General features: G+C 57.4%; 11 protein-coding genes across 11 annotated transcripts; 6 read left to right on the top strand and 5 right to left on the bottom strand.

Moving 5' to 3' along the window:
* Positions 1-115: 115 nt before the first annotated feature.
* On the bottom strand, positions 116-1,048 carry MKK02DRAFT_40194 (uncharacterized protein; the record flags this gene model as incomplete). The annotated part of the gene is made up of 5 exons (XM_053091000.1): positions 116-159; positions 207-345; positions 393-516; positions 618-793; positions 890-1,048. The coding sequence occupies 5 exons, from the start codon at positions 1,046-1,048 to the stop codon at positions 116-118; spliced, it is 642 nt and encodes a 213-aa protein (XP_052949641.1).
* A 1,040-nt stretch (positions 1,049-2,088) lies between these two features.
* MKK02DRAFT_29829 (uncharacterized protein) lies at positions 2,089-3,511 on the top strand (the record flags this gene model as incomplete). Its single annotated transcript, XM_053087917.1, has 5 exons — positions 2,089-2,154; positions 2,179-2,407; positions 2,472-2,539; positions 2,585-2,769; positions 2,878-3,511. 5 exons carry the CDS (start codon positions 2,089-2,091, stop codon positions 3,509-3,511), a joined length of 1,182 nt encoding a protein of 393 aa, XP_052949640.1.
* Positions 3,512-3,777: 266 nt separating this feature from the next.
* On the bottom strand, positions 3,778-5,451 carry MKK02DRAFT_29828 (uncharacterized protein; the record flags this gene model as incomplete). The annotated part of the gene is made up of 5 exons (XM_053087916.1): positions 3,778-3,798; positions 3,852-4,139; positions 4,223-4,286; positions 4,335-5,285; positions 5,381-5,451. The coding sequence occupies 5 exons, from the start codon at positions 5,449-5,451 to the stop codon at positions 3,778-3,780; spliced, it is 1,395 nt and encodes a 464-aa protein (XP_052949639.1).
* Positions 5,452-7,758: 2,307 nt separating this feature from the next.
* MKK02DRAFT_29826 (uncharacterized protein) lies at positions 7,759-9,078 on the top strand (the record flags this gene model as incomplete). Its single annotated transcript, XM_053087915.1, has 1 exon — positions 7,759-9,078. The coding sequence occupies one exon, from the start codon at positions 7,759-7,761 to the stop codon at positions 9,076-9,078; it is 1,320 nt and encodes a 439-aa protein (XP_052949638.1).
* Positions 9,079-10,667: 1,589 nt separating this feature from the next.
* MKK02DRAFT_40190 (NADP-dependent oxidoreductase domain-containing protein) lies at positions 10,668-12,015 on the top strand (the record flags this gene model as incomplete). The annotated part of the gene is made up of 6 exons (XM_053090999.1): positions 10,668-10,734; positions 10,845-11,002; positions 11,055-11,342; positions 11,413-11,733; positions 11,780-11,941; positions 12,007-12,015. The coding sequence occupies 6 exons, from the start codon at positions 10,668-10,670 to the stop codon at positions 12,013-12,015; spliced, it is 1,005 nt and encodes a 334-aa protein (XP_052949637.1).
* Positions 12,016-12,132: 117 nt separating this feature from the next.
* Positions 12,133-14,839, bottom strand: MKK02DRAFT_29823 (uncharacterized protein; the record flags this gene model as incomplete). The annotated part of the gene is made up of 7 exons (XM_053087914.1): positions 12,133-13,637; positions 13,713-14,029; positions 14,096-14,303; positions 14,406-14,420; positions 14,473-14,585; positions 14,642-14,730; positions 14,783-14,839. The coding sequence occupies 7 exons, from the start codon at positions 14,837-14,839 to the stop codon at positions 12,133-12,135; spliced, it is 2,304 nt and encodes a 767-aa protein (XP_052949636.1).
* A 493-nt stretch (positions 14,840-15,332) lies between these two features.
* On the bottom strand, positions 15,333-16,428 carry MKK02DRAFT_19002 (putative nucleotide binding protein; the record flags this gene model as incomplete). Its single annotated transcript, XM_053086033.1, has 3 exons — positions 15,333-15,904; positions 15,955-16,302; positions 16,350-16,428. 3 exons carry the CDS (start codon positions 16,426-16,428, stop codon positions 15,333-15,335), a joined length of 999 nt encoding a protein of 332 aa, XP_052949635.1.
* A 414-nt stretch (positions 16,429-16,842) lies between these two features.
* Positions 16,843-20,136, top strand: MKK02DRAFT_35158 (PRP1 splicing factor, N-terminal-domain-containing protein; the record flags this gene model as incomplete). Its single annotated transcript, XM_053089099.1, has 10 exons — positions 16,843-16,903; positions 16,955-16,994; positions 17,047-17,563; positions 17,609-17,900; positions 17,947-18,174; positions 18,222-18,867; positions 18,916-19,174; positions 19,223-19,601; positions 19,658-19,923; positions 19,993-20,136. The coding sequence occupies 10 exons, from the start codon at positions 16,843-16,845 to the stop codon at positions 20,134-20,136; spliced, it is 2,832 nt and encodes a 943-aa protein (XP_052949634.1).
* Positions 20,137-20,596: 460 nt separating this feature from the next.
* Positions 20,597-21,812, bottom strand: MKK02DRAFT_40186 (uncharacterized protein; the record flags this gene model as incomplete). The annotated part of the gene is made up of 2 exons (XM_053090998.1): positions 20,597-21,279; positions 21,632-21,812. 2 exons carry the CDS (start codon positions 21,810-21,812, stop codon positions 20,597-20,599), a joined length of 864 nt encoding a protein of 287 aa, XP_052949633.1.
* A 67-nt stretch (positions 21,813-21,879) lies between these two features.
* Positions 21,880-22,827, top strand: MKK02DRAFT_11938 (uncharacterized protein; the record flags this gene model as incomplete). Its single annotated transcript, XM_053085516.1, has 4 exons — positions 21,880-21,904; positions 21,950-22,280; positions 22,335-22,402; positions 22,451-22,827. Coding segments are annotated over 4 exons (801 nt in total), but the record flags the coding sequence as incomplete, so codon positions are not given.
* Positions 22,828-24,609: 1,782 nt separating this feature from the next.
* Positions 24,610-25,383, top strand: MKK02DRAFT_40183 (uncharacterized protein; the record flags this gene model as incomplete). Its single annotated transcript, XM_053090997.1, has 3 exons — positions 24,610-24,684; positions 24,873-25,027; positions 25,143-25,383. The coding sequence occupies 3 exons, from the start codon at positions 24,610-24,612 to the stop codon at positions 25,381-25,383; spliced, it is 471 nt and encodes a 156-aa protein (XP_052949631.1).
* Between the last annotated feature and the right edge of the window lie 53 nt (positions 25,384-25,436).

Below are 25,436 nucleotides of genomic sequence, written 5' to 3'. Positions count from 1 at the left end.
GATACTCACAGCATGATCTAAAGAGTGTATGCATAGACCCAAGGTAATTTTTTACGGGATGGGAGCGGCAGTAGAACGTGTTCCGGGCGCTTTCATGCTATGGCCTGAGGCCTGACTAACCCAAGATGTTGCCAAGGAGACCGCCGAGAAGGCCGTTGACTGATCGTCAGCTTACACCTCTGACCATGTAGGATGTGGGTACTTACCGCCAGAGAGGAGGGGAGTCAGGACACAGCCGAGCTTGACGAGCGCCTTGCCGCAAAGACCGATGACGCCAGTGCAGACCTTCTCGACGCTGCAGAGGAGCTTCTTGATCAAGGGGGAGAGCTGGCAGAGGTACCCATCCTGGATGTCAGCGAATCCAAGGATGTAAAGAGACGATGTAGACTCACGACAGAAGGGATAACCTTGATCTCCTCAGAAATGTTGCAGATGAGACCGTCAACGAGCTGAATGGTCTCGGCGAGGACCGCGGCGACTTCAGCCTTGACGTTGGCGCCGATTTGGAGCTTTCCCCTGGGGTGTCAGCCAGATGAACAAGAGAAGGGCACGTCAAGGATGTAGTCATTCGCCAACTGCGCAGGAGGAGGAAGGGTCCGTAAGTAGGGATGACTCACTTCAGAAGGGCTTTCAAGTCCGAGCCAATCCCACCGCCAATGCCAAGGCCAATCCCGGCACCGGCACCGACATCAAAGGAGGACTGACAGGTGTCGAATGCGCTGATGACCGCACAAAGAGCGGCCTCGACCTCGACCTGCGTAGAGGTGAGGGAGATCCCGCCGCAAGATGTAGACTGGAACCATCAGCCGAGATCTCGAATACAAGTTGACTTGTGGGCTGAAAGAAGAGGTATGATAGAGTGGGCTGCCAAAAGGAGATAGATGCTCACCACCGAGGCCTTGAGGTCAGTCACCACAGCCAGGATGTCCACGCTGTGCTTCCCGCCGATGGATACCGAAGAAGAGGATGACGACTTGAAGCCGAAGGTGGGGGCGGCGAAAGCGGCGCCGATGAAGGGGAGAGCGAGGAGGACTTTGGTGAAGAGCATGGTGGATAGGATATGTGGGTGATGGAGGTCGTAGTGCGGAGAGAGGAGACGGGGTAGATGGTGAGGTTGAGGTAATGTAAATGAGTGACTGATAGGTGAGAAGGAAAGATGGAAAGAGATTGTAGATGGTGAAAGGGCAAGAAAGCCAAGATGGAAACTGCTTATATAGCAGAATCTTTCTTCCCGATCACCTCCACTCAGGGAGGTATGCCTGGACCTTACCAAGTGCACCTCCAATCGAAACGTGAAGATGAAACACCTGGGCCAGGGTAGGTAGTCAATTTGGTGGATATCGATCGATGGCACGGGTCACACGGGGGTAAGGGCTGGTAAGGGTCAATTTTGCGCATCCGTTGACATGGCTGGTATGCGACCGTCTTCTCAGTCATCGAGCAAGTTCAAGGGGTGATTATCGCCAGCGAGGGGTATCAGAATATTGTTATCTCGCGCGCCAGTGACTGGGTACGGCAAGGGCAACAGACCCGAGCTTGCCATAGGACCGGTGGCGCGCCACTCCCCGACTCCTCGCGGAAGGAGTAGGTGCATGCATAGCTGCGAAGTAGATCTGTGAATGATGCTGTAGACAGCTTGTGCGGGTATCGCTATCAGTCTGTCATGTATCGAGAGCGTGTAAGTTCCAAGCATTGAGTCCGAGCGCAACCAGGTAAGGTCCGCCTCCGCGTTTCAGAGTGTTTCACACCAGTGGCCGGTAATGGTCCTGGCTACCGATGTGCTGACCCCGCGCTGGCGGCGCTATACGTGATCATTAGTATCTCATCTGACTACCATTTGAGTTTCCCCTGCTATTATACCGTACCATGCTCTGCTCGCCGGTCCACCTGAATCACCGCGAAAATCGGAGAGGGGGTACAACTTACGTTCAAGCCCCTCACGCTCATTGAGACGCCACTAAAATCTCGCCATCGGCGATGGGAGGGCCTTTCGGCGAGGTTAAAGTCGGTCGTATACTGGGTTGACCCCGAGCCTGAGGCGCATGCATTAGCGTATACTGTTGAGAAGAAGACGAGAGGCTGCGAGGAATGTGGGCTAGCAGTGGTGGGTGTGCAGTGACGTCATTGCCAGATCTCAGAGCCAGATCCTATTCCGTGCGTCCAAATCTGATAACCGAGAGCCGCCAGGAGCAACTGCTGACCACGACAGCCATCTCCACCCCATCTCCACCTCTACCTAGACCCAGACCGGTACCCATGCCAACCCAATTCGACAAGCTAGCGGAAGACGCCAAACACACCCGCGTCGAAAATATGGCGGGTCTTCCTCGTGCAGGCGGCGGAATGCCAACTTCCCCATTCGAGATCGAGGCGACCAAGGAGATTCTGCAGCGGCGGATCGAGAATGGTCAGTCTTTCCTCTGGCTTCTCTGCCCCTCTGCCGCCTCACCTTTGGTCAAGCTGACGGGCAGGTGATATCCAACAGAGCGATCTTGACCTGCTCAAGAAAGGATATACATGGATGACCACTGCGTCTTTCGTACGCCCTACCGTATGGAGGGAGAGGAGGGGAGCTGACCCCCAGCTCGGATCGGTAGGTATGGCTATTCCCACATATCTCTTCTTCCGCCGTAAACAGCCTCCGGCGGGTCTCGGTATCCGGCTCTTAGCGGCGGGAGGGATGGGGATGCTGGGGTCGTTCCTGGGCTTCACGGTCGGTGGGGCAGCGGCAGCGGCGGAGGTGAATCGGAGTATGGAGAACCCACAGCAGTACGTCTATCCGTCTTCCTCCTTCCCCTCCTATACCAGCACCAAGTTATCGTCACCTACTCACCAACGCGATCTGCAGTAGGTCCAGGACTCATAGCTAACGCTCAGGAAACTCAAAGTCTTCGCCGAAATAGCCACCGAAGCCCGCCGAGCATCAATCGAGCGGTCCGGTCTCCCCCGTTCTTCCCCCTCCTCCTCTTCCTCCAGCCCCTTCCCCCCATCCTCGAGCTCAGGCTCAGGATCTCTCGGCTCCCGCCCCACCTCACGCGAGTCCATCGGCGTCGAAACCTCCCCCTCTACGTGGGCTACCGAGTCCTCACTAGATCGCTCCGAGATGGCCGCCGAGTCGGCGCGGGAGACCGGGTATAAGGGAGATATAGGCGCGATAAGGCGAGATAGTGGGTTTGCGAGTGATCGTCCCCCGGCCGTGTCCAGCTCTATGGGAACAGGAGGAGAGGCGAGGGTGGGGAGTAAGGGAGATAGTTGGGGGCAATTGCGGAAGGGCGCTAGCGGGACAGGGGGTGCGTTCCCCAGTGCAGAGGGGGAAGGGGCGAGGGGTATGGGCATAGGCGGGCGGGGTCAGATGAGGGAGAATGAGCGTCTGGGTGCGGGAGGGTTATCAGGCGCCGGCGGGATGGAGGGGAAGCAGGACAGTAGGACAGCGGAGCAGAGGGAGTTTGATGCGTTGTTGGAGAGGGAGCGGAGGGGGCTGGGGGCGGGTGGGGACGACAAGTGGGCATAGAGGATATATGTATGCAATCGTGCAGGAAGAATTACAGGCTGGTCTCGGACTTGACTGCTCACGATCTGCGCTGTGCGCTGATCTCGCCTGATCGGACCGATCGGTAGATGTCAAGCTGTGAGAGACCGATTACAACGGAGTGACTTGCAGCTCAACCCAGGCACTATATCGCAGCCCGACCTTCATGTTCATTCAATAGACTTGCATATTCTGAGGCTACATATTTGCTTTACTTCTCTTCTGACCACCAGTCTCCAAGGCGCCGCTTACAAAATCGCATCCTTGACCTTATAACATCAGCTCTGACCCATATCAAGCATATTTGGCAGCAGATACTCACCTTAGCAAGGAACCCCTTCTTCTCGCCAGTGTGCTCACCCGCCACCGCGGCGTCGTGGGCAGTAGCGTTCGAGCCAGTGGTGTGCGAGTGGGAAGACGAGTCGGTAGCGTGGGCATTGTGCGCGCCGGCCTCGCGGACGGGGTTGTTGTCGAGGTTGCCCTCGCGGCCGGTCAACGCGGTGTTGCCTGCAGGACCAGTCTTGTTGAGCTCGAACTTGCCGTCCGTGTCGGCGTAGGCACCCTTGCCTTGGCGCTCACGGCCAGTGAAGTCCTTGTCGGAAGTGCCGAGCTGGGGAGTCAGCTGGTGATTCGGTCGAGGAGCGTTGAACGTATTTAGGGGAGGTGGGAAACGATAGTGGAAAATCAACTTACGACACCGCCGATACCGCCCGAAGACTGTCCAGGAGCGCGCTGCGAGGTGTCGTGGTGGACACCGCTGTCATGTCAGCTCTCTCCCTTTTTTGCATATCAAAAGAAGACTTACTCGTCGTGCTGCCTGTTCAAGCCCGAACCGACACCGCCCGCAACGCCGGTACGGTCCGAGTCAAACCTGTCGGTACCCGCCGCGCCGCCCGTCCGAGGTCCCGAGTGGAGATCACCCTCGTACTTGCGCGACTCCTGGCCGAGCGCGCCAACCCGGTCGCCGTGGTCCCTGCCCTCGCCCTTGTGGCCAGAGATCCCGCTGCCGGCGATCCCGATCTCGCGGTTGTCCGCGCCAGTGTGGCCGGGGCCGTAGTGGTCGGTACCGTGCTTGCCTGCGCCGTAGGCGATTCCGGTTCCGACGTCATCACGGTCCGCGTGGGTGTGGCCGGGTCCGTACGCGTCCGACGCCGAGTGGCCGCCGAGGGTGGAGCCGGTGGTGGCGCTGGAACCGGTGTGGTGGCCAGTTCCAGTGGTAGTGGAGGAAGAGTCGTGCTTCTTGGCGGGCGTACCGGGGAGGACGTCGTTAATCTTGTCGACGACATCCCGGTTGTCCTTGTCCGCCGCGGCGTAGTTGGACGAGCCGCCGAGACCGATGGCCGACTTGGCCTTGTCGGCGAGGGAACGGTCGTTCCGCTCGTCCGCCTGGTTCTCGTTGATGTGGCGCGTAGTCTTGTCGTTGGAGAAGTGGGATCCGACGGGGTCGCCGGCAACACCGCCGGTACCGGCGGTCCGGGCGTCGCTCTCGGCCGAGATACCGTGACCGTGAGAGTGGTCACCCTTGAGACCGGAAGAGTGGGTGTTGTGGGCGAGGCCAGTAGCGCCTGCACCACCAGCAGCGAGGCCCGAACCGGCAGTGAGGTGGTCGACGCCCCGGTTGTTTTGGTCACCGTGAGCGGCGTGCAGGGCCTCGTTATGGGGTTGGTGCGACCCGGTAGAGAGGTAGTTGTTGCCGGGACCGGTAGCGGAGGACTCCTCAAACGGCTCACGACCGGTGGTTCCGGGTTCGCCGGAGCTGGATGATCAGCTCAGTCCACTGTATCTGTTCGAACGGCGAGAGAAGCGAGAGGCAGAGAGATGTGGGAGGACAGGGCGAGAAGAGCAACATACAGGAAGTGAGTCTTGACATCCCTGACCTGGGGAATGTGGTCCTGCTTGGTCTGCTCGAGTTGGTTGCTCATTTTGTAGAGTGTTCTTGGTCGTAGTAAAGTGTGGGAAGTTTGGTAGCTAAGAGAGATATGTGTGAAGGGAAGAAGGAGGAATAAGGTGGCTGTGCCCTATATACCCCTGCTGACTCTGGCTCTGTCCCTTGCGTGCTTTCGACGTCATCTCTGCCAACTTTAGCTGCAGACTCTACCGAAGCATTCCATCGTCATCGGTTAGTCACTTTGCCGAAACCTTCGAGAGATGCCGGCAATGACGTCAAGTGGCGGGGATCGCTGGGCGATCTTTAATTTCAGCTTGCGGCCAATGTGGCGGCAGCACTGCAGCGGGTGGCACCCTGTCTGCCACACTGCCACATCCAGCAGCAACAGCAAGAGCAAGCTTGGCTCCTCGGGTGGAAGAAAGGGAGCGTTCCTTTGACAAGAGGGCCGGTATAACGCGGCAATCTGGCCAAACGCGTCAGAAACCAATGAAAAGGGGCTAGATACCAAGGATCCTTGGGACGCTTGAGCGCCTGAGCTCCGACATCGGGGTGTCGGCGGCGCAGTCTCGAGGCGTGGATCACCGTGCTTCTGCTATCTAGCTCCCTCCTATCGTCCATACTTAATTCCACCTCCCGACACATCTTCTCGCAGCATGAGCAGCAGCCTGACCCACACTGATCCTCGGATCGAGGAAGCCCTCCTGCGCTCACCCTTCTTTCACGCCAGAGTCACTCTCGCAGATCGCTCGGAAAACAGCTACATACTCCCCGTCACAAAAGACATGGTCAATCACTGCCTGAATTTCCATCACAATACCGATGCCACTTGCGACAACACATGCGAGCTGCGGAGTGATCTCGGCAATGGAGTGACCGCCTATTCTCTTACTGATCAGGGGGACAGTCGGGATGCCACTGTGGTCGAGGCGTTGTTGGCCTCCATCAAGGCGTGTATTCTTGAGGCGACTGAGCCGCTGTCGCAAGTAAGCGAAATTACGCTGCGTTGGAGGGAAGGAGAACGCCCCGCACAGGAGCCTATATGGCCAGATACAGTGGGGTCACAGCCGGCAAGCAAATTAGGAAGAAGGAGACGCGGATGGAGCCTACTTGACAGTCTCGGCAGGAGGTGGAGTAAGCTCGGCGGGACCGCAGGTTGATTAAGGGCCTCGACCTGGCAGAGTGAGCTCGAAGCGCTTGGTGATCTTGTACATACCCCACGGGCTGGAGGCGTATGCTCAGAAATCCCTCCCATGCATAATCCAAACAAGCGCTACAGCGATTGCGCGTACGCAGCGTGGATAAAACAACTGACGATCCGGAACAGGCTTGGGTCTGAGCAGTCCCAGAAGACTATATGCAGTTGTACCGCAACCTATGGATGAGCACATGTAATAAGTGGGCATCGCTCTCGGAGACCGATGGTCTGTCGGGAAATGGGTCTGATGTGCCCAGAACCCATAGCTGAGGCAGAGTGGCAAAACTGGGCCTCAATGCGCTGGGAGGGGAACTTGCCTAGGGTTTCCCCCTGCCACTCCCTAGATAGTGGAAGGGCTCTCGCCGCTCGTGCCCCCATAGATCGCTCTTATGTTGAAAGGGCGGTGGCAGGTGGTTCCATGTCTCGCTTGTGTTGTAGACTAGTCTTGATAGGGTAATGACTCATTCTAGGTAGTTCACTGTCTCACCGTAGATCTAAACATTGTAGCGCAGTATATAGGCCAGCCTGTTTGTAGTTCCTAGAGTCTTTGTCGCTTTTACATACGACTGAAGAGCTCTAGGTAAGTCTGCTCTTATGAATCGCTTTTACATACGACTGAAGAGCTCTAGTTCAAAAGTCAGCGACCTTGATATATTGGGTGGTTTTCATCATCTTATACCTTTGTCATGCTTGACAACGCTTGTATGCAGAAAGGTGCGACTGGAGATTTGATAGCAGATCTGAGCATCATTGCTGAGCACAGGATCTGATCGAGCTGGCAGGTGGGGACGGGGGTGATAGCTGAAAGGAGGGGTATGATCTTACGCGTAACAACTTACTGGGCGATCAGCACGACATAGCAATATGGAGCGCAAGAGTGGGGGAGGGATCTGGATGCCGGGGTGCCCGCTGGATATCTCAAAGGAGAAACGATCCCGCAAAGCTCGAGAAGCTGCCCGGGAGGACAAGGGGAACTCACTCGATGTCGTGACACTCCCCCACCGAGGCCCAGGTCTAAGATTCTGTGCCCCTCGCTATCGACACCTTTATCTTGCTGATTATGCGACCGCTCTTCCTCTTGAGAACCTACCCAGAACTGAGAACACCTGACGATCGATTCTGCCGCTATAACATACCTGGTCCGGCATGTCGACCGCCAAATTCGATGCAGACGATCGTATGGAGGACATCGCGGAATTTGCCACCCTGCTCACTGAGCAAGGAATTGGGCTGACCGAGGACGGTACGCCACCCGATCTCAACGTCGGTACCGACGAGTTTCCGTACGAGATCTGGTCACCTTCGAACTTGGAGGAGGACAGGGACAATGGCGTACTGGAACATCTCGCACCGCGCCAAACCTCATACGGCTCAGGCGCTTCAGCAGAAGCACAGCCTTCCGCACTGGACAGCCCCGTTTCCCTTGACTATTTGACGCTGAGTCTGGACCAGCTTCAGCAGGAGATCGACTACATGAGACTCCTGTCACTCGATGATCCCGCACGTGTCGCCGCTCTACTGCGCCAACGATTTCCCTTCGTTGGAGCCAGCCTGAGCCTGCATGACGGCTCAACCCCTATCGATTCTACGGTTCCCCAGCTCAGCGGACACACCCTCGCAGCTGACCACGGACTGCACTGGTCCGGTCACACACAGATACCACTGCTCGACGAACACAATTTCATCACTGCTATTCCGGCGGCACCAAACGCTGAAAGCCTTTTCATGGCGCCGGCGAGTTTAGCACAGATCCCGGCAGATCTCGCAGGTCCATCTTCTGGACACCACTGGTCCGTCCCCAATCCACTGACGATACCCTCAGACCCTCCCGGCACCAGCGCCCTGACTCCAGATGAGGGCCATTGCGCGCAAGCCGAAGCGCAAACTGTCAAGAGGCTGTCGATCAGCATGTGGTTCCCCGCCACACCGACAAAGATCTCCAAACGTCGCTATCCGAAGAGAGTCAAGAAGAGCGAGCGTACCGCTACCGAACTGGAGGAACTGGCAGCGGCTAAGTCTGACAGGAGCACGGAAAGACAGCAGAAATCACGCGGTTGCGCTGCCACAAAGTGCACCTTCTACACCGAAGTCAGCTCGCATGTCGCTGTCGCTGGTCCCGGCGAAGTGAAATACCGCACGGACATGGATCCTGGTTTGCCGAAGCCCGTCGAGATACCTGGGGTCAGCTGGGTAGGGGTCAGGATCTCCTTTCCTGCGGATTGCGAAACTGAGCTCGACACGGCAGATGTGGCTTCGAGAAACAGCAGGACGACAACAGTGGCGCAGCGGACGCAGCGGGCGAGAGCCTTCTGTAGAGACCTTCAAGACGGGCTGTCTTACGGTCAGTCAGCCATCGTACGCTACAACCCTAAGCTTGAGTTGGTCGTTGAGCGAATCCGGTACAAAGCCGCTGATCAGTCCACGGCGCCTGCAGATGTGGGGACCGAAGATGATGAGGAGATGTGATGACGAGGATTCGGCTGATGAGCTTTGTGTTATCTAATTCAATACTTTACCCTATAGACAGCGATTACATGAGTTGCGGCCCCGGCGTGAGGTATAAATACTGCCCAGTCAGCGGTAAGGTCACTGCTGAGTAGCTCACGAATAACCCCACATATGGTACAAGTATAGCTTCACGGTACAGTGGTATCTGCATGATCACCGCGGGTCTGGTTTGCCGGAGCGACCGGTGCCTTGCTCTCTGTGTCGAGGTACTCCATTGCCACACAGCGTCAGCAGCGCCGTCGAGCTCGGTGACGTCCGCAGATGGAGCTCGCCTCATAGCATGACTGGCTTCTGCGATAGCTGCGCATTGTGTCCAGATACGTCAGAGAATAGTGAGCCAGGAACCTTCTAGCGTGTGGTGATGCTAACATCGCTATGTATCAGCCTTTCCCGGACGCAGACCACGCAACTAACAGATCCATCGTCTCCGAGTGTGGCTGAGATTATTCCCAGGTCGCAGTATTCAGAACCGTGAGGAGAGAGCTATGCGATAGTCAGTACTCGGTCAGGAGCTATAAGCAGCAGTCGCAGGGTCCTGACTGGCAGTTGCAAGTTGGAGGGGGGCTTCTAGAGACCGGAGAGGCTAGGTGCGAAGGGTTCTGCGAAGGACGCGCCAAATGGAGGCGATGTCGGAGCGCAGCGCCTCGCAAGCAGTCATGTGTGCTGTGCGACGAAGGTGGAGCTGTCGATGCTGCCCGTGGATCTGTAAGTTACAGGTCACAAGGTCAACGAGCCTGCTTTTCGCAGAGCCCAGGCTCGCTAGCGCTCGCTTGTTAGGAATCTGAGATTCTAGGCTCTCTGAAGCGGGAAGCGAATAGGTAGCGAGGAGGCACCCCTGTTCGGAGGCGAGCTCGGTAGCGAGTAGGAACTCCTATGTCGAGTAGGAGATCCAGAGAGTGCGACGCCTGAGTAGGCGAAATCCCATGCCGTACTGCTTAGGGCAGTGGCGGCAGGTCAATGTGGCGCGCTGAGGGCGTCGAAGCCATGGACCAAGTAGGCTGTGTATGGACTATAGGAAGTCCTAGCACAGTAGGAGTTCCTATGGCGTGTAGGAACTCGTAGGGACTTGTAGGAAGATCTCAGGGACTAGTAGGAAGATCTGTAGGAACTCGTAGGAACTCGTAGGAACTCGTAGGAACTCGTAGGAACTCGTAGGAACTCGTAGGAACTTCCTACACTCTGTAGGAAGTTGTCAGGCTGGAATATATAAGGAGGTCATTTCGAGTCCAATGCATCCTCACTCTGCAGTCGGAAAAGTGTCTTGCCCATCCTGGTCCCTGGAAAAGTTAACATCGCTGCTGGCTTGAGGCGCAAGTCATATCAACCCGCTAAGGTGCTCCACGTGGCGCTTGACCTCCACCTCGGGTGTTGGGAGCCCCATTCACCCGTGGCCGAGGTAGGTTGAGGTATGCCCGAGCCTCCACTCACTCCACCAAATGCCTGTCGACCACGCAGCTATATAAGCAGCCACCACCTTCTCCCCCACATCTACCTCCCATTCCATAATCTCACAGTTCTCTCACATCAAAACATCACTCACAAACATCATGTCTGCCCCTCAAATCAAATTTGCCGGCCAATCGGTCGGTCGGATCGGCTATGGGCTGATGCAGCGTGAGTCCCATCTTCCATCAATGCGAACACTAAGCCATACTTCTCCTTCACTATCTGTCCACCTACTCTATCGGATAGATGGCAGTCCAGAGATTGAGCTGATGGATCAGTCACATGGACGCCCGAGCCACCCGCGCAGGAGGACTCCTTCGCCGCCATGAAGGCCGCTGCTGATGCTGGCGCGACCGCGTGGTCCACTGCTGCGTTCTACGGCCCGCCCAACAACCCCATGGCCAACTTGCACCTCATCGCCGCTTTCTTCAAGAAGGTACGTAGCCCCTCTGAATATCCTGTCTCACCGTTCTTAAGCTGACGTTCAGTACCCCGACTACAAGCAAAAGGTCGTCATCGCGCTCAAGGGGTGCATGCAGCCCAATCTCTCGCCCATCGCCGTCGGAGAGCTCAAGGAGAAGGCTCGAGCAGAGATCAAGGCATGTCAGGACATCCTCGGCGACAAGACGATCGACATCTACCTTCCGGCTCGGATCGACGCGGAGGCGCCCATCGAGGAGACAATGAAGGTGCTCAAGGAGTTGAAGGAGGAGGGGCTATTCACCGAGGTCGGGCTGAGTGAGGTCAAGGGTCCAACACTCGAGCGGGCGTACAAGGTGAGCATCCCCACCACGTTAACGTTGTACCCTCCCGCCCTTCTCCTGGATCGCTTAAGTTGACGTCCAGGTCTGCCGCGTCGCCGTGCTCGAGATCGAAGTCTCCCTCTGGTCCTACGACTCTGACATCAAAGCCGCCCTCTCCTCTGCGCAGTCACTCGGTGTCCCCGTCTTCGCCTACTCCCCTCTCGGACGCGGCTTCATCACTCGCAAATGGAGCAAGCCGGAGGACATCCCCGAAGGGTCGTACCAGCGCATGAGCCCCCGTTTCCAGGGCGACAACTTTTACCAGAACCTCAAGCTTGTGGATCTGCTGGATGAGGCCGCGCAGAAGAAGGGAGTGGAGACGAGCCAGCTGGCTTTGGGATGGGTTGTCGGTCTTAACGATGTGGTGAGTACAGTTCAGTGTTTCGGTAGGGCCTGCAGCTGACCCGCAGACCATCCCCATTCCGGGCTCGTCCAAGCCCGATCGCGTCCGCCACAACACTGAGTCGGCTCAGCTCAAGCTCAGCGATGAGGAGCTCAAGAAGATCAACGATATACTCGCATCCTTCGAGCCCGCGGGCGGTCGATACCCTGAGCAGGCTGCCGCTCATCTTGTGAGTCGAAGATATTTCCGCTGCGTTGGCCTCATCATTTGTCAAACACAACTGACATGGCCTAGATGCAGTAAACTGATTCAGAGAACAGTGGAGCATTTTTAGCAACGCAAAAGCTATTTGAGATGCACAATAATAACCCGCATCTCAAGAAGAGCATCATTTCACGCGCGCCCCTGTACATATTTTGGCTAGATCGCGTGCCCTACTCCATTATCATCCTCCGTTCCTCCACCCAGACTCCGCCTGATACTTCTTCTCCACTCGGACCACTTCCCACTCAGCCGACTCTGCTCTTTCTTCTCTCCCTCCACTTCTCCCTCCCCCTGCGACCCTATTCCTCCCCGCTCCCCGTGTACCCTATCGACACTCCCCGTCGACCCAAACGCCGACCCAGCATAAGAGTTCCGCGTAAACATGAGCGTCCGCGGCCGCTCATACTTCGCGATCGACACCCTTGAGACTATACCCTCCGCCTCTCGATATATGCCATGCCCCGCTGAGACCTGAGGTTGATGAGAAACGTAAGCGGACGGTCCAGAGGTGGATCCGGGGTAAAAGACGGGGGTAGGTTGAGCATAGGCAAGCTCCGAGTGGTCCATTATATCCCCGAAACTGTCCTCTGAGCCCGGACTGAGCGCAGTAGCTGGGGAGGGGAGAGCGGGGGAGAGGAGACCTGCTCCGCCTCCGCCAGCGCCAGCGAGGGGCATGGTAGGTGAGATGAGCGCCTGGGGGGCAAGGTGGAGATTGACTCCAGCGCCAGCGCCCGCTCCGGCTACGCTCCCGGCTCCAGCTCCGAACGTAGCGATAGATCTCCGAGAGCGGGAGGTCTTGACTGTCCCGCCGGACTGACGGCGCGGGAAAAGCGATCGCGACCCGCCTGGTCCGGATGAGAGAACGGCGAGCGCGGCGGCGGTAGGTGTGGTAGGTGTTGGAATATGGAAGGGGTTCGCGAACGTCGACGAGGACGCGCGGTATGACGGTGGTTTAGCATTGGTACTAAGCCCCTCTGGACCAGAATCTCCACCGCCACCGCCAGACCGGTCCGTCCGGAATGTATTGGTCCGACTGAGCCCGGCGCCAGAGGTGAGCGTCTCGGATCCCTCCCCGATATATCCGGTATAGGGGTTGGCGCGTTTACCGAGCCGGAATGCGCTGGGCGATGCGCCGGGTACGGGCGAAGAGGGTCCAAGCCAACTGACGAGCGCGCCAAAGCTGCTTCGCCATGTCGAGCGGGTCTCTCGCTTGAGTTTAGGTAAGACTGGGGCGGATCGACCTAGGATAGCCGGGTCGAGGATGGGTTGGGCGGTCATATCCTCCAGATCGTCCCTCGTCGCTTCAGACGTCGGCGCCGTGTACGCCAGATGCTGCAGCGACTCCGTATCATCGCGATCGCGATCCCCTAGACCCGCCTCGACTTCCTTCTCCTCAGCACCTCCGTATCCCCCTCCGTCTGGCCCGCCTGCACCCCGTCCAGCGAGGTTTGTCTCGCTCCGAAACCTCGCGTAGATGGGCGCAAAAGATCGACTCGATATCGACGCCGAGTCAACGAAATGGACATAGTCGTCGTCTGAGCTCCGGCCGGCGAACTCGGCGGTCTGGCGGCGATGGCGGCAGAAGACGTAGGTGAGGAGTGCGAAGAAGAGGACGGCGCAGGCGACTCCGCCTACGATGCCGGCGATCATGGTGGGGCTCGCTGAGTTGTCAGCAATACTCAACGGGAAGAATGGTGGATCGGGAAACGGGAAGGGGAAACGGGAAGGGTGCTCACTTTTGGAAGATGAGTCCGGGGATATACTCCCCGCGCCGGCGATGGCAGGCGAGGATGCCGAGGGGAGAGCGGAGGAGTGTGTCGAACGTAGGGAAGAAGCAGAGATGGAAGGTGCGGAGACCGCAGGCTGGGGAGGGAGCGAGCTGGCGGTAGATTGGCCATTGACGGGAGTGACCGAGCTCGACAGCGCGGCACCAGCTCCGAAGGACGCCGGCGTAGCTGGGTCTACCGGCCGTGCCGACCCGCCAGCTTCGGCAGTACTCGCTTGCACCGCAGAAGGGGTGTTGGCCGGAGCGCTGAATTGCGAAAATACTTGCCTAAGCGAATCAGCTATGGCCTTGCGATCATCAATCATCATCATCAAGAGTTCAAGGAAGACTTACGCATCCGAAGCCGGTGATTTGGACGGGAGAGGGCTAAAAGAAGGAGTCGGGACACTCTCGGCTTTCACGCTAGGCTGGTTTTGCGGTGGAGGGGCTTGCGAGACGGACTGCTGAGGAGCGGCCGAGCTGACTTTCTCAGAAGGAGCCGCGGGCTTATTGTCGCCTCCGATGGTCCGGAGTGGGAAACCGGGCGGACAATCGCCAGGGACTGAGTGGTCAGCTGATATCCTCCAGAGCTAAAAGTCTGAAAAGACCGTGCGGGCGGATTGTGCGTCCTTTGAAGGAGACGTGGGGGAAAGGGGGTACGTACGGATTGTACTTGGAGCTACGCTAGTCAGCATCGTCTTTGGACAGGGCAAAGTCATGGGAGGACGTACCAGATACGAAAGTCTGACCAGCGGCATCTCGGACTGCCAGCTGGACTTCTTGCCCTCGAGCTAGGTCGACTTCCCAGCCTACTTGGGGTTTATCGAGGTTTCCAAAGTCGGACCTGGGATGTCACCCCTTGTCCCCCTGAAGCGTTAAGTCTGGGGAAAGGGGACGTACAGTATCGTGCCGACGCCACCTGTACCGGTCCATATCCAAGCTTTGAACGGTCCGGACGTGGAGGACCACGTGAACATCACGGTCTGGCACTACGTTGTCAACTCGGCCGCTCAGTCCCCCTGAATGAAGAAGGTAGCTCACCTCGTGAAGAACCGGGACCTGGATATTCGGTCCTCCCCCTGCTTGTGGCCCTGCCATCTTGTCTTCCTCGGGGCCGGCGTCGGACTGGTCGGATTGATCGGGTATAGCAGGCGAGGAGCTTTTGGTGGACATGTACTGTGCTATCTAAGCATCGGTCGAAATAGTCGGTGAGGGGAACGGCGCGGGTAGCGGGTAAGGTCAGATGAGCAGATGAGTGGGTGGCATGAGAAAGGCGCAGTGAGACGACGAGGTTGTACCCCGAAGCTGCGCTCCGGGTACTTTGCTCCTTTGATGTCCTCCTTGGTGGCCGAGTCTGACCCATCTCTTCCACCGCAAAGGAAGGGGTAGGCTTTCAGATGGTAAAGGACCCTTTGTGGCCAGGGAAACACCTTTCGACCCGAGGATGTGAAACGAGGTGAAACGCCGCCGAGGTAAGAGGGGGATGAGCTGGATCTGTGAGTAGGTAAATGGGCGAGAGCGCACAGCCAGGGGTTCCGGCTGATATACATACAACTTTGTGTTCTAGATGTCTAGGTCGGATCGAGTGCTTCTAAGCCGAAGATGGGGTTATCGATAATTGGTCGAGCTTGACCTTGATGTCGTCCCTCCTCGCGTCGATCCCCTTGACTACGCCGATAGCGATATCTTTCCAAACCCTCGAGGATGTGGTAGCGAGATACCGATCGAGCAGAGGGAATTCCGTTGGCGCTTCCGCCTCCTTCTCGGCCGGTACTTCCTCCTTGCCCACCTCGCCCGATATCCCCGCAGCCGGTATTTCCCCCTTACTCGCCGCATCCAGAAGCCCCACCAACACCGTATCGATGGGCACTCTCCCCAAAAAGCCCAGCCCATTCCGCTTCGCCATATCCTCCCCGCCACCCCGACCAAATGTATCGCTGATTTCGCCACAGCAGGGGCAGGCGTACCCCGCCATGTTCTCGACGAGACCGATGACGGGTAGTCCGAGTTTCCGGGTGAAGGAGAGGGATTTCATGGTGTCGTTCAGAGCGGTCGTTTGGGGGGTGGTGATGAGGACGGCGGAGGGCGTTGTGGGGCGGGAAGGAGTGGGAGTGAACAGGGGGTGGAGGTGGGTAAGGAGGGAGATATGTTCGTCGGATGTTCCTGAGGAGTCAGTTTACAACCGCGACGCAATTGGGGACTGCGAAACTGACCTGGAGGCGTGTCAATGACCAAGTAGTCTAGCTCGCCCCAACGCACCTCGCTCAGGAACTGCCGGATCATCCCGTCCTTCTTCGGCCCCCGCCAGACCACCGAGTCCCCTCTATCCTTCAATAAGAAGCCTATGCTCATCACGCCTAGTCTCCGTCCCTGATCCACATATACCGGGACCCAGCCAGCCGAGGACTGATGCACGGTAGCGGACGGGTCGTCCAGTCCGACCATGCGCGGTAAAGATGGCCCAGTAAGGTCCAGATCGAGTAGACCGACCCGAGCTGTTGGTGATGTGGCGAGAAGGGAGAGCGCTAGCTGGACCGATGAGGAGGATTTGCCTACTCCGCCTGCATGGATGAGCTGGGTGCTCTTCTCTGGAGCCCGTCCAGCTCACCTTTCCCAGAAAGAACGATCACGACGTTCTTGACAGACGCCAAGCGGCGGGATATGGGTGTTTCGAGTTCAGTAGCCATTATAGCTTGCGTATATAGCCGTCTACTGCTGCGATCTGCGGTGCTTTGAGGTGTATGGAAGACTATGTATAGAGGCAGTTAGCTGCATTACCAAGCAGTCGCTAGCTGGACACCCTTTTGGCTGGTGAACGGGCATCCCATCAATCTCCGTCCCATTTGCCACCCGCTTGAGCCAAACGCAGCCAACACCAGCAAAGCTCTCTTCGCTCTGTACTTCTTCTGCCTTGCTATCCTGCATAGTACTCTTACAACCGGTCTGAGTTCCAAGTCGCTCAGGAGGTCTCCTTAGAAACAGCCGAAGTCGTCTGAAAAGCCGGGCTCTCCTCGAAAGGCTACCTCTCACAGCGAGCAAGTTCCCCTCGGAACCCCCAACTTTCGCCTGGCGGCTCATACCCCTCGTGCTATACCTGCGTCATGTCGCAACTCGGTACCGTCAAGTTTGTGCCTCTGGAGACGAGGTACAACTTCTTGAAGAGTAAGTCTGCAAGAGAAAGGGGAGACAGCGAGCGTAATGCTGATATTCCAGTGCAGGCTCCGGCTTCATATGTGGCTGGTCTCGGTCGAGGGTGAGCTAATTCGCTTGTAGCGGTCATACGAAGGCGATGGCTGATGACATAGAGCTTCAGGTTTCACGACACGATCCGATATCGGTCCCGCCCGAGCCGGACCTAGCGCCGAAGCCGTCGCGGCCGCGCAGGCCAAACGAGGGGAAGAGATCCCTGACCCAGACGCCTTCCAAGATCCAGAGAACGAGCGGAACCTCTTCGCTGGGACAGTCTACGAGGCGGACGATGAGGAGGCGGACCGGATCTGGGACTCGGTCGACTCCCGGATCGACGGTCGCCGGAGGGCGAAGCGGGAAGCCATGGAGGCTGAGCAGGCCGAGAAGGAGCGGGCCAACAATCCCAAGATTCAGACGCAGTTTGCGGATCTGAAGAGAGGGCTAGAGGAGTTGAAGGATTCGGACTGGAACTCTATTCCAGAGGCGGGGAATATGACGGGCAAGAGGAGGAAGCGGAATATGCGGCTGGAGGAGAATCAGAATGGAAGGAGTTATGCGGTTTCGGATACGGTGTTGGCGGATGCGGCGGGGAGGAATGTTCTGCTCAGTGAGCTGGATGCGGCGCAGCAAGAGGTGAGCCATCTCTTCCAGGTGTCAGGGGTGTTTGCTGATTACCAGAATGGCGGATTCGAAACACCCGCAGGCGACGGAACCATGACCGACTTTGTCTCTATCGGTAACGCCCGAGACAAGGTCCTTTCGCTCCGTCTCGACCAGGCGTCCAAGGATCAGGCGAACGGATCGTCGACATCCGTCGACCCCCGAGGCTACATGACGGCGCTCAATAGCCAGGTCCTGCAGACCGACGCTCAGATCGGCGATATCAAGCAGGCCCGACAACTCCTTCAGAATCTTATCCAGAGTAATCCGAAGCACGCGCCAGGATGGATCGCTGCCGCTTCTCTTGAAGGTGAGTTAAAGTTTCGCGAGATAGTGAGCATCAGCTGATGACGCAGTGCACGCCAAGAAGATGGTCGCTGCCCGAAAGATCATCGCGGAGGGGTGCGAAAAATGTCCCAAAAACGAAGACATCTGGTTCCATGCCGCCGAGCTCAACACGCCCGAGAACGCCAAGATCATCCTCGGGAAGGCGGTCCAGCAGGTCCCGCAGTCGGTCAAGATCTGGATGAAGGCGGCGTCGCTGGAGACGGATGCGAATGCCAAGCGGAGGGTCTTGCGAAAAGGTGAGCTGTCTGACTCGTTTCTTCATATGACAAAGCTGACTATACAGCTCTGGAGTTCATCCCCAACTCGGTCCGACTATGGAAAGAAACCGTCAATCTCGAGGATGATCCAGAAGACGCTCGTATCCTCCTCACCCGCGCTGTCGAGGTCATTCCCACTTCCGTCGAGCTATGGCTCACCCTCGCCCGACTCGAGACACCCGAAAACGCCAAAAAGGTGCTCAACTCTGCCCGCAACAAAATCCCCACATCACACGAGATCTGGATCGCCGCCGGCCGGCTCGCCGAGCAGCCCTCGCAGGCTGAAATGGAGGTCAAGGCGGAGGATGATGCGGAGCGGGCTGAGCGTACCGCCAAGCTCGCAAAGCAGGTCGATAAGCTCATGGTGGGCGCTGTCGGCAGTCTGAAGCGGAACCAGGTGATTCTGTCGCGGGAGCAGTGGTTGCAAGAGGCGGAAACGTGTGAGGCGGATGGGTCACCCCTGACTGCCCAGGCGATCGTCAAGGCGACGATCCACCAGGACGTCGAGGAGGAGGATAGGCGGACGACGTGGTTGGAGGATGCGGAGCGGGCGGAGAAGGGCGGATTCAACGAGGTGGCCAGGGCGTGCTTTGTCGTGGTGCTCGAGACGTTCCCGACGAATCAGGGGGTATGGCGCAAGGCGGCCGAATTTGAGAAACAGCACGGGACGCCGTGAGCTTTCTTCTTTGGTGGTACCAAGAGTACAAGCTGATATCATAGACAAGCGGTCCAAGAGGTTCTCGCGCGCGGTGTCGAGCACTGCCCCCATGCCGAGGTACTCTGGCTCATGGCGGCCAAGGAGAAATGGGTCGGCGGGGATATTCCCGGTGCTCAAGCAATCCTCTCCGAAGCGTTCAAGCAGAATGAGGATAGCGAGTCGATCTTCCTCGCCGCGGCCAAGTTGGCGTCCGAGACGGGTGAGATGGAGGCTGCCAAGCAGATCTTGGAGAAGGCGCGAGCGCAGGCGAATACCGATCGAGTAAGCTCTCACGTGCCACACTGTATCAGGTCAAAGCTGACGTATAAGATCTGGATGAAGTCAGCCGTCCTGGAACGCCAACTGGGCAACCTCGACGCTTCCCTCTCTATCCTCGACCAGGCAATAACCAAGTTCCCCACGTTCGACAAACTCCACATGATCCGCGGTCAGATCTTTACGGCGCAGAACCTCATCCCGCAGGCCCGCACGGCATATGCGCAGGGGTGCAAGGCGTGTCCCCGGTCCATCCCGCTCTGGATCCTCGCGGCGAGGCTGGAGGAGACGGCGGGGGTGACCATCAAGGCACGGGCTCTGCTCGAAAAGGCGAGGCTGTACAATGCCAAGAATGACGAGCTTTGGGCGGAGAGTATAGGGATGGAAGAAAGGACGGGGGGAGCTCAGCAGGCCAAGAGTCTGCTCGCACGAGGCAAGCTTCCATTGTCTCGTCATCGTTGCGAAGAGACTCCGAGCTGACTGTCATAGCAATGCAGGAATGTCCCACCTCACCCCTCCTCTGGTCCCTCGCCATCTTCATGGAAGCCCCCCAACAGCGCAAAGGCCGATCCGTCGACGCCCTCAAAAAGGCCGGCGAGCACCCGGCCGTCATCCTCGGCGTCGCTAGGCTGTTTTGGGCAGAACGTAAAATTGAAAAGACGAGGCAATGGATGGCGAATGCGGTCAAGGCGGATGCGGACTGGGGGGACGCGTGGGGATGGTGGTTGAAGTTTGAGAGGCAGCATGGGGAGGCGGTAAGTTCTTTCTTTTGGCTGAGGAGTGGGAGATGGAGAATGGCAAAGATGGAGCTGACTGATATTTAGGAACGACAAGAGTCGGTCATTGCCCAGTGTGAAAAGGCGGATCCGCACCATGGTCCGGTGTGGCAGGCTACGTTGAAGGATCTGGCGAATCAGGGAAAGCCGACGAGGGATATTTTGGAGCTGGTAGCGGCCAAGCTGTCGTAAAGTCTGCGCATAGGCATGTGCTGGGGTCAACTGGACAGCTAGATATGGGCTTCGAGCTTCGAGCGAGATCTCATGTCCTTCTGACGCTACTGAGGACACTACCAACATCTATCACAAGCCAATAGATGATGAATCGCGAATAACCAAGATCTACACGACTAATCCCCCAATTTCCCCCAATTCTCCCAATCCACTCCTCCCTCATCTTCCCGTTGGGCTGCAGTCCACCTTGTCTTCCTCATACAGCCGCCTCATGATCGTACGTTGACGACGTCTGCCTTTCCCTTCTCACCACCAGCTCCGCCGCGGCCCCTCATTTACGACTGACCCCACTTCTGATCTCGCCCAAAACATGATACGCCCCCCGCCCTCCTTCCTCTTTACCCCACTCTGAGCGCACAGGTACCGCTGCGAGAGTCAGCCGATCCCCTGTGAGTCTTGGCATGGACAGAAGGCTCACCTAGATGTCCTCGACGCACCACCCACACACCAAGCACGGTGGGGCCTCCGCCAACGGCACAAATCGCCAACTATCATCCTTGATCGCCGACACTGTCGATCCTGCCATCTCTGCCGCCGTGCTGACCCCATGGTCCAGCCTCTTCCGCATGTAGTCCATGGCGGAGGGCCGAAAGAAGACGGGAGGAAGGCCAATGTCCACGTCGAACGCCGTGTGGGTGGCCTCCTGAGCGTGTGCGATGTTCCCGTTTTTGGCCCTTTCTCGGTGGTAGACGTGTAGCTCGATGATAGCGATGAGCTTGTCGATCGCCAGTGTGGTTCGGGGACCCTCGGTCAGACCAGTGTAGCTCCCGTACCACATGGCGCGTCGCCCCGCGATGAAGGACACGTCGCCGCATTGGACATCGTCGATGTGCATCCGGTAAAGAGGTTCACGGACCGTCTCGCGCTTCCTCCTTTCTGCCGTACCAGCAGGCTCCTGGAGCCAGAGCTGCGAGGTGAATGCGAGTGGCCCGAACTCCACCCGCTGGCAGACTTGAATATCGGGGTTGGTAGCTAGGACCAGCTCGGAGAACCCCTTGCGCGCGTCGTGTATCGCCCGACCGAGAGGCGTCCGTAAGACCTTGCATGTATCCCAGAGCGGCGACCACCATTCACGCTGACCGCCCAGATAAGACGGGTAAGCTACAAAAGCAAGTGGACGAGGTTTGGCGAACGCGACGAGGAATGTGGATCCCTAAAATTTCGACGCGGAGTTCTGAACCTGACAGGCCTGAGCTCTGACAGCTGCTCTGACCAGAATGTCTGGCAAGCCCGGGGGGCAAATTTAAGGCCGTGCGGAAGGTTCTCCTGCTAGGACTACATCTAGATAAGCAGCAAAGATACAGTATACAGCGGAGTAGCCATCTCATCCCTTTCAAGATCACTGCTCTGTTCCCCCTATCTGCACTCAGAATACCGTACACTACTGAAATCAGCCGCGTCTTTTCCCCGCTCGCGAGAAGACTTACTCAGATGTCATCCGTACACCATTCACAAGCCTCGCACGGCGGCGCCTTCGCCAACGGCTTGATCCGCCATTCTGCCCCTTCCGCCAGTGTTTTGGAGATGCTATGATAGTCCATCGCGTCCGAGATAGCTAGCCTGAACTCGGCGGTGGCGAGCGACGGATGTCTGCCGAGCAGGAATTTGGGCGATACGTAGATGTCCACCGACATGTCTGGCTGCATATGCGCAGCGTCCTCGTCAGATACCAGCCGCGTCATCATGCCGTGCCGCCACAAGACGATCCACTTCCTCGTCCCGCTAGGTAGCTCTCTATCCTAGTATGCTTTGAGTACAGCTGATCGCCCAGCTCTCAAGCCGTGGTTCGTCAGTTCAGGTATCCCCGAGGACCGCGTCACGGAGCTCGACTGGTGGCACGAGACCATCCTTACCTTCCCTTCGGCTTCCGCCTCTTCTGCCGCCGCTTCTGCAACGGACGCGCCGACCGCGTGGGACGGAACGGACCTCGCACTGAAGTTCGCCTTTACGCCAGCCCAGCACCGGTCTGGAAGGGGATTACTGGACCATATGAAGACGCTCTGGGGGAGCTGGATGTTTGGGGTGATTGGGAAGGAGGAGTGGAGTGGGAGAGAGGAGAGGGGTATGCAGGGCTGGAAGGGGTTCAAGTGTTTCTTTGGCGGGTGAGCTATCGACGTTACCTGCTCGTAATGTCTGAGCAGCGGGCTGATTGTCAGTGATACGGGATATCGATACGCCACTGCTCCCGAAGGAGACGACGACGCTATCTGTCCCGCGTTTGAAGGTGAGTATCCGGCCTCATTATTGTGCTTGGGACCAGGCTGATAACCAGAAATCGCAAAGCACTACGCCCCAGTCACACTCTACCTCCTACCCCTCAACACAGGCTCCTCCCTCCCATTCCTCCGAACCATCCTCTCCCTCTCTCTCGATCAATACACCCTGACCTCTTCGCAGCATTGCAGCCCTGGCGACTCGCTCGAGATCCACCGGATCATGCAGGCTGAGCGGAGCGTGGGGATGCACTGGGGAACATTCTGTGATCGGGATGAGAGCAGGGGGACGCGGGTGGAATTTGGGCGTGGGAGGAGGGAGCGGGGCGTGGGGAAGATGTGGGTGGGGGACGATGAGGAGGGGAGAGGAAAGGGAGAGGAGGGGGCGGGGCGGTTTGTCCTGGCGGATATTGGGGAGACTTTGGTTTTCCCCTAGCCTGTTATTACGGCTGGGCTGGACTCATGCCGGATCAGGGGATGATCCAGTATCTTTGACTATACACGCAGATATATGAGACCAAACCAGATCCCGAAGGTACGCAGTCTTGACTCGCTAGAGTAAGCTGACCGTGAGCTCAATTTTCTGACATGCTTCTCTGCTGACCGCGCTCACCACCACCATTAGCATTCGTTGCAGCTCACCCGCGCATTTGCGGTCTGCCAGTCCTCACATTCAGGCTCTGGATCCAAAAGGGTTATCGATTGTCATCCTTGGGCGCATACCCGCTGCGGGCTTGTGATGAGCTTAAGGAACGTGGATCTCCGAAATCTTGTTGCCCAGCTCAAGAGACCTTGCAAGTTGCAAGCCCGGTCAAATTCACGGGCTGTCCTCCGATGGAGTGTTGAAGCATGGCGCTGAATTCATCGAGAAAGAGAGCCTCATATGCTAGCTGAGTAGCGGGTATTTCTCATTCTTCGCCTCTCCGGGACGCGCTCGCGGTAGGCCGCTCTAGACCCCCAAATTCAACTCGATGCGAGCCATTCTCGCGAAGTGGGGCGACCATAAGGTCAACAGCTGACACGCGTTACAGCACCTGACAGAAGCCCCTGAGCATGCCAGCGCTTTAGCCGATCTGAAGCGATAAGAAAAGCGAGAACGTGCGATGCGGTGCACATTGCGAAAGGATCTGGCCGATCGAGTGATGCCCGGCGGCGCAGGCGCAATCTAAGGCAGGCACAATCTGCGATGTTTCCCCACTCTCTATCGACGTCACAGGTTGAGGACGAAAGGAAGGGCCGCTTGGCACGCGTTTGATCATAGTGACTATGCGTGTTGAGGTGGGAAAAGAAGGCCTCGCAGGCTGTGCAGGACTTGAAAGGAATTGAGACAGTACGGTCCGTGAAGCGCGATATATAAAGCGGGTGGCGGTGATCCACCCATTGCTCAACAATCACCACCTCGCCACTTCTACTCACTTCTCATTACACCTCACTTGACAACATGTCCCAGATCATCCGCAGCGTGAGAGTGAGCGACAATGACGGAAACTTCGGGAGGACAGACGCCTGTTGTGAGTGCGGGCCATCTACTGGCCCTGAAGTATGGTGTAGCCACCGAGCTCATACCGTTCAGTCAGCAGCACGGACGGGAGTCTCGCGGGCATCCTAGTTGCGGACCCTGCCACGATCGCAATCCCTGACTACGGCGTCGAGCAGTCTGGCATGGTCATGAAGATCGAAGAGTGGGAGTACAAGATGCGAATGAAGGTGAACGAGGCTGATGTGGAGGCCATCGAGACAGAGCTCAGGGCCGCAAGCGGTTCAACACAGCAGGGATGAGAGGCAATTGACGGCTCCTCTGAATCTGTGAGTCAGAGTTCAGCGGTATACGAGGTAAATCTAACAATCTTAGCTCTGGTCATCTTCATTCTGCATGCTCGCAATCGGTCAATCCCCTTGTACATATCCCACAATGCATATATCCTGTCTTATCGAGGCTGAGCGCTTTCGTGAGGATGTCAAGCGGTGGTACACAGAGCGGCTGAGAGGTGAAACCGGTGAAAGATGAGGTCGCTGTATATTATCAGTTGAGGAATGAGGATCGTTACGCGTTATCATATCAGGTGACGTCATGGCCGTCTCGAGCAAGCACATGTTATGACCACATCGCCTGGCGTCGTCTATAATTCACGTCACCGCCCATCCGTCAGGCCTCCAAATACTGTGACCTGCCGTAGAGATTCAAGGCCTAAGGAGTCCTCGCAAATCGCAACCAAAAATGTCGGAACATGAAAAGACGAGGGAGGAGGCGGCGATGGAGTATCAGCCGTCCCAGATCACGGGACAGCTCAAGGTGAGTCTGATCCACTCGATACTGCATCTGCCAGAATGGCAGCCAACGAAGTTTGTGGAAGGTTCCAAAGGATACGCCGCTGACTTAGTAGCAAGCTCAAGGAGCAGTGTATAGCGTAAGATAAAATTCTTGACCTGGCACCTTTCCTTCCACGCATAGGTGTAGAGGCCGTTCTGATCATCCTATAGGCCATAGGAGCGGTCCTGCCCGAAGCTGCGAACGCATCCGGATGGGCCGAAGCGGGCGAAGAGCTGCAGCATTCGGGGCATAGCGAGGTACTGGACGCGAAGCGGCGTCAGGCGGCAGAGGCTGTCGTAGATTCCGCAACGGCCAAGGTGAAATCGTAAGCGTCTCCCTTCTATCTCTATTTCATCGTCTCTCTCCAGGGTCAATCAGTGATCTTTGGGACTGTAGCTTGATGCAGACCGTGTTCGAAGGGTCTCTTACTGACCCAGCAGCGGCTTCGGCTATATCACAGGGGATCAATCCATGCAATCACGCGGCAACACCGAGGCCGAGTCCGCACAATGGAAGTACAAGCAGGGGACCTCGGACAGTACCCTCGCGGTACCGGTGCCGAGCGTGGAGGGGGTCAAGGGGAAAGTGGAGAGTGTGGTGGGGATGGTGACGGGCGATCAGGGGAAGCAGATGGAGGGGAATCAGAGGGCCGAGAAGGCGGCTTGGAAGGATGGGGTTTGAGGGGAGGGTATCAAGGGGGTTGGGGCAGTCGTTGCGGCGGGGTATCCATTCTG

This window comes from Dioszegia hungarica, assembly GCF_025882075.1.
Source record: "Dioszegia hungarica strain PDD-24b-2 chromosome Unknown MKK02contig_2, whole genome shotgun sequence".
In the NCBI taxonomy this organism is placed as follows: Eukaryota; Fungi; Basidiomycota; class Tremellomycetes; order Tremellales; family Bulleribasidiaceae; genus Dioszegia; species Dioszegia hungarica.
The sequence above is the reverse complement of the archived record's forward strand: the minus strand, read 5'-3'. Positions and strand labels throughout refer to the sequence as shown.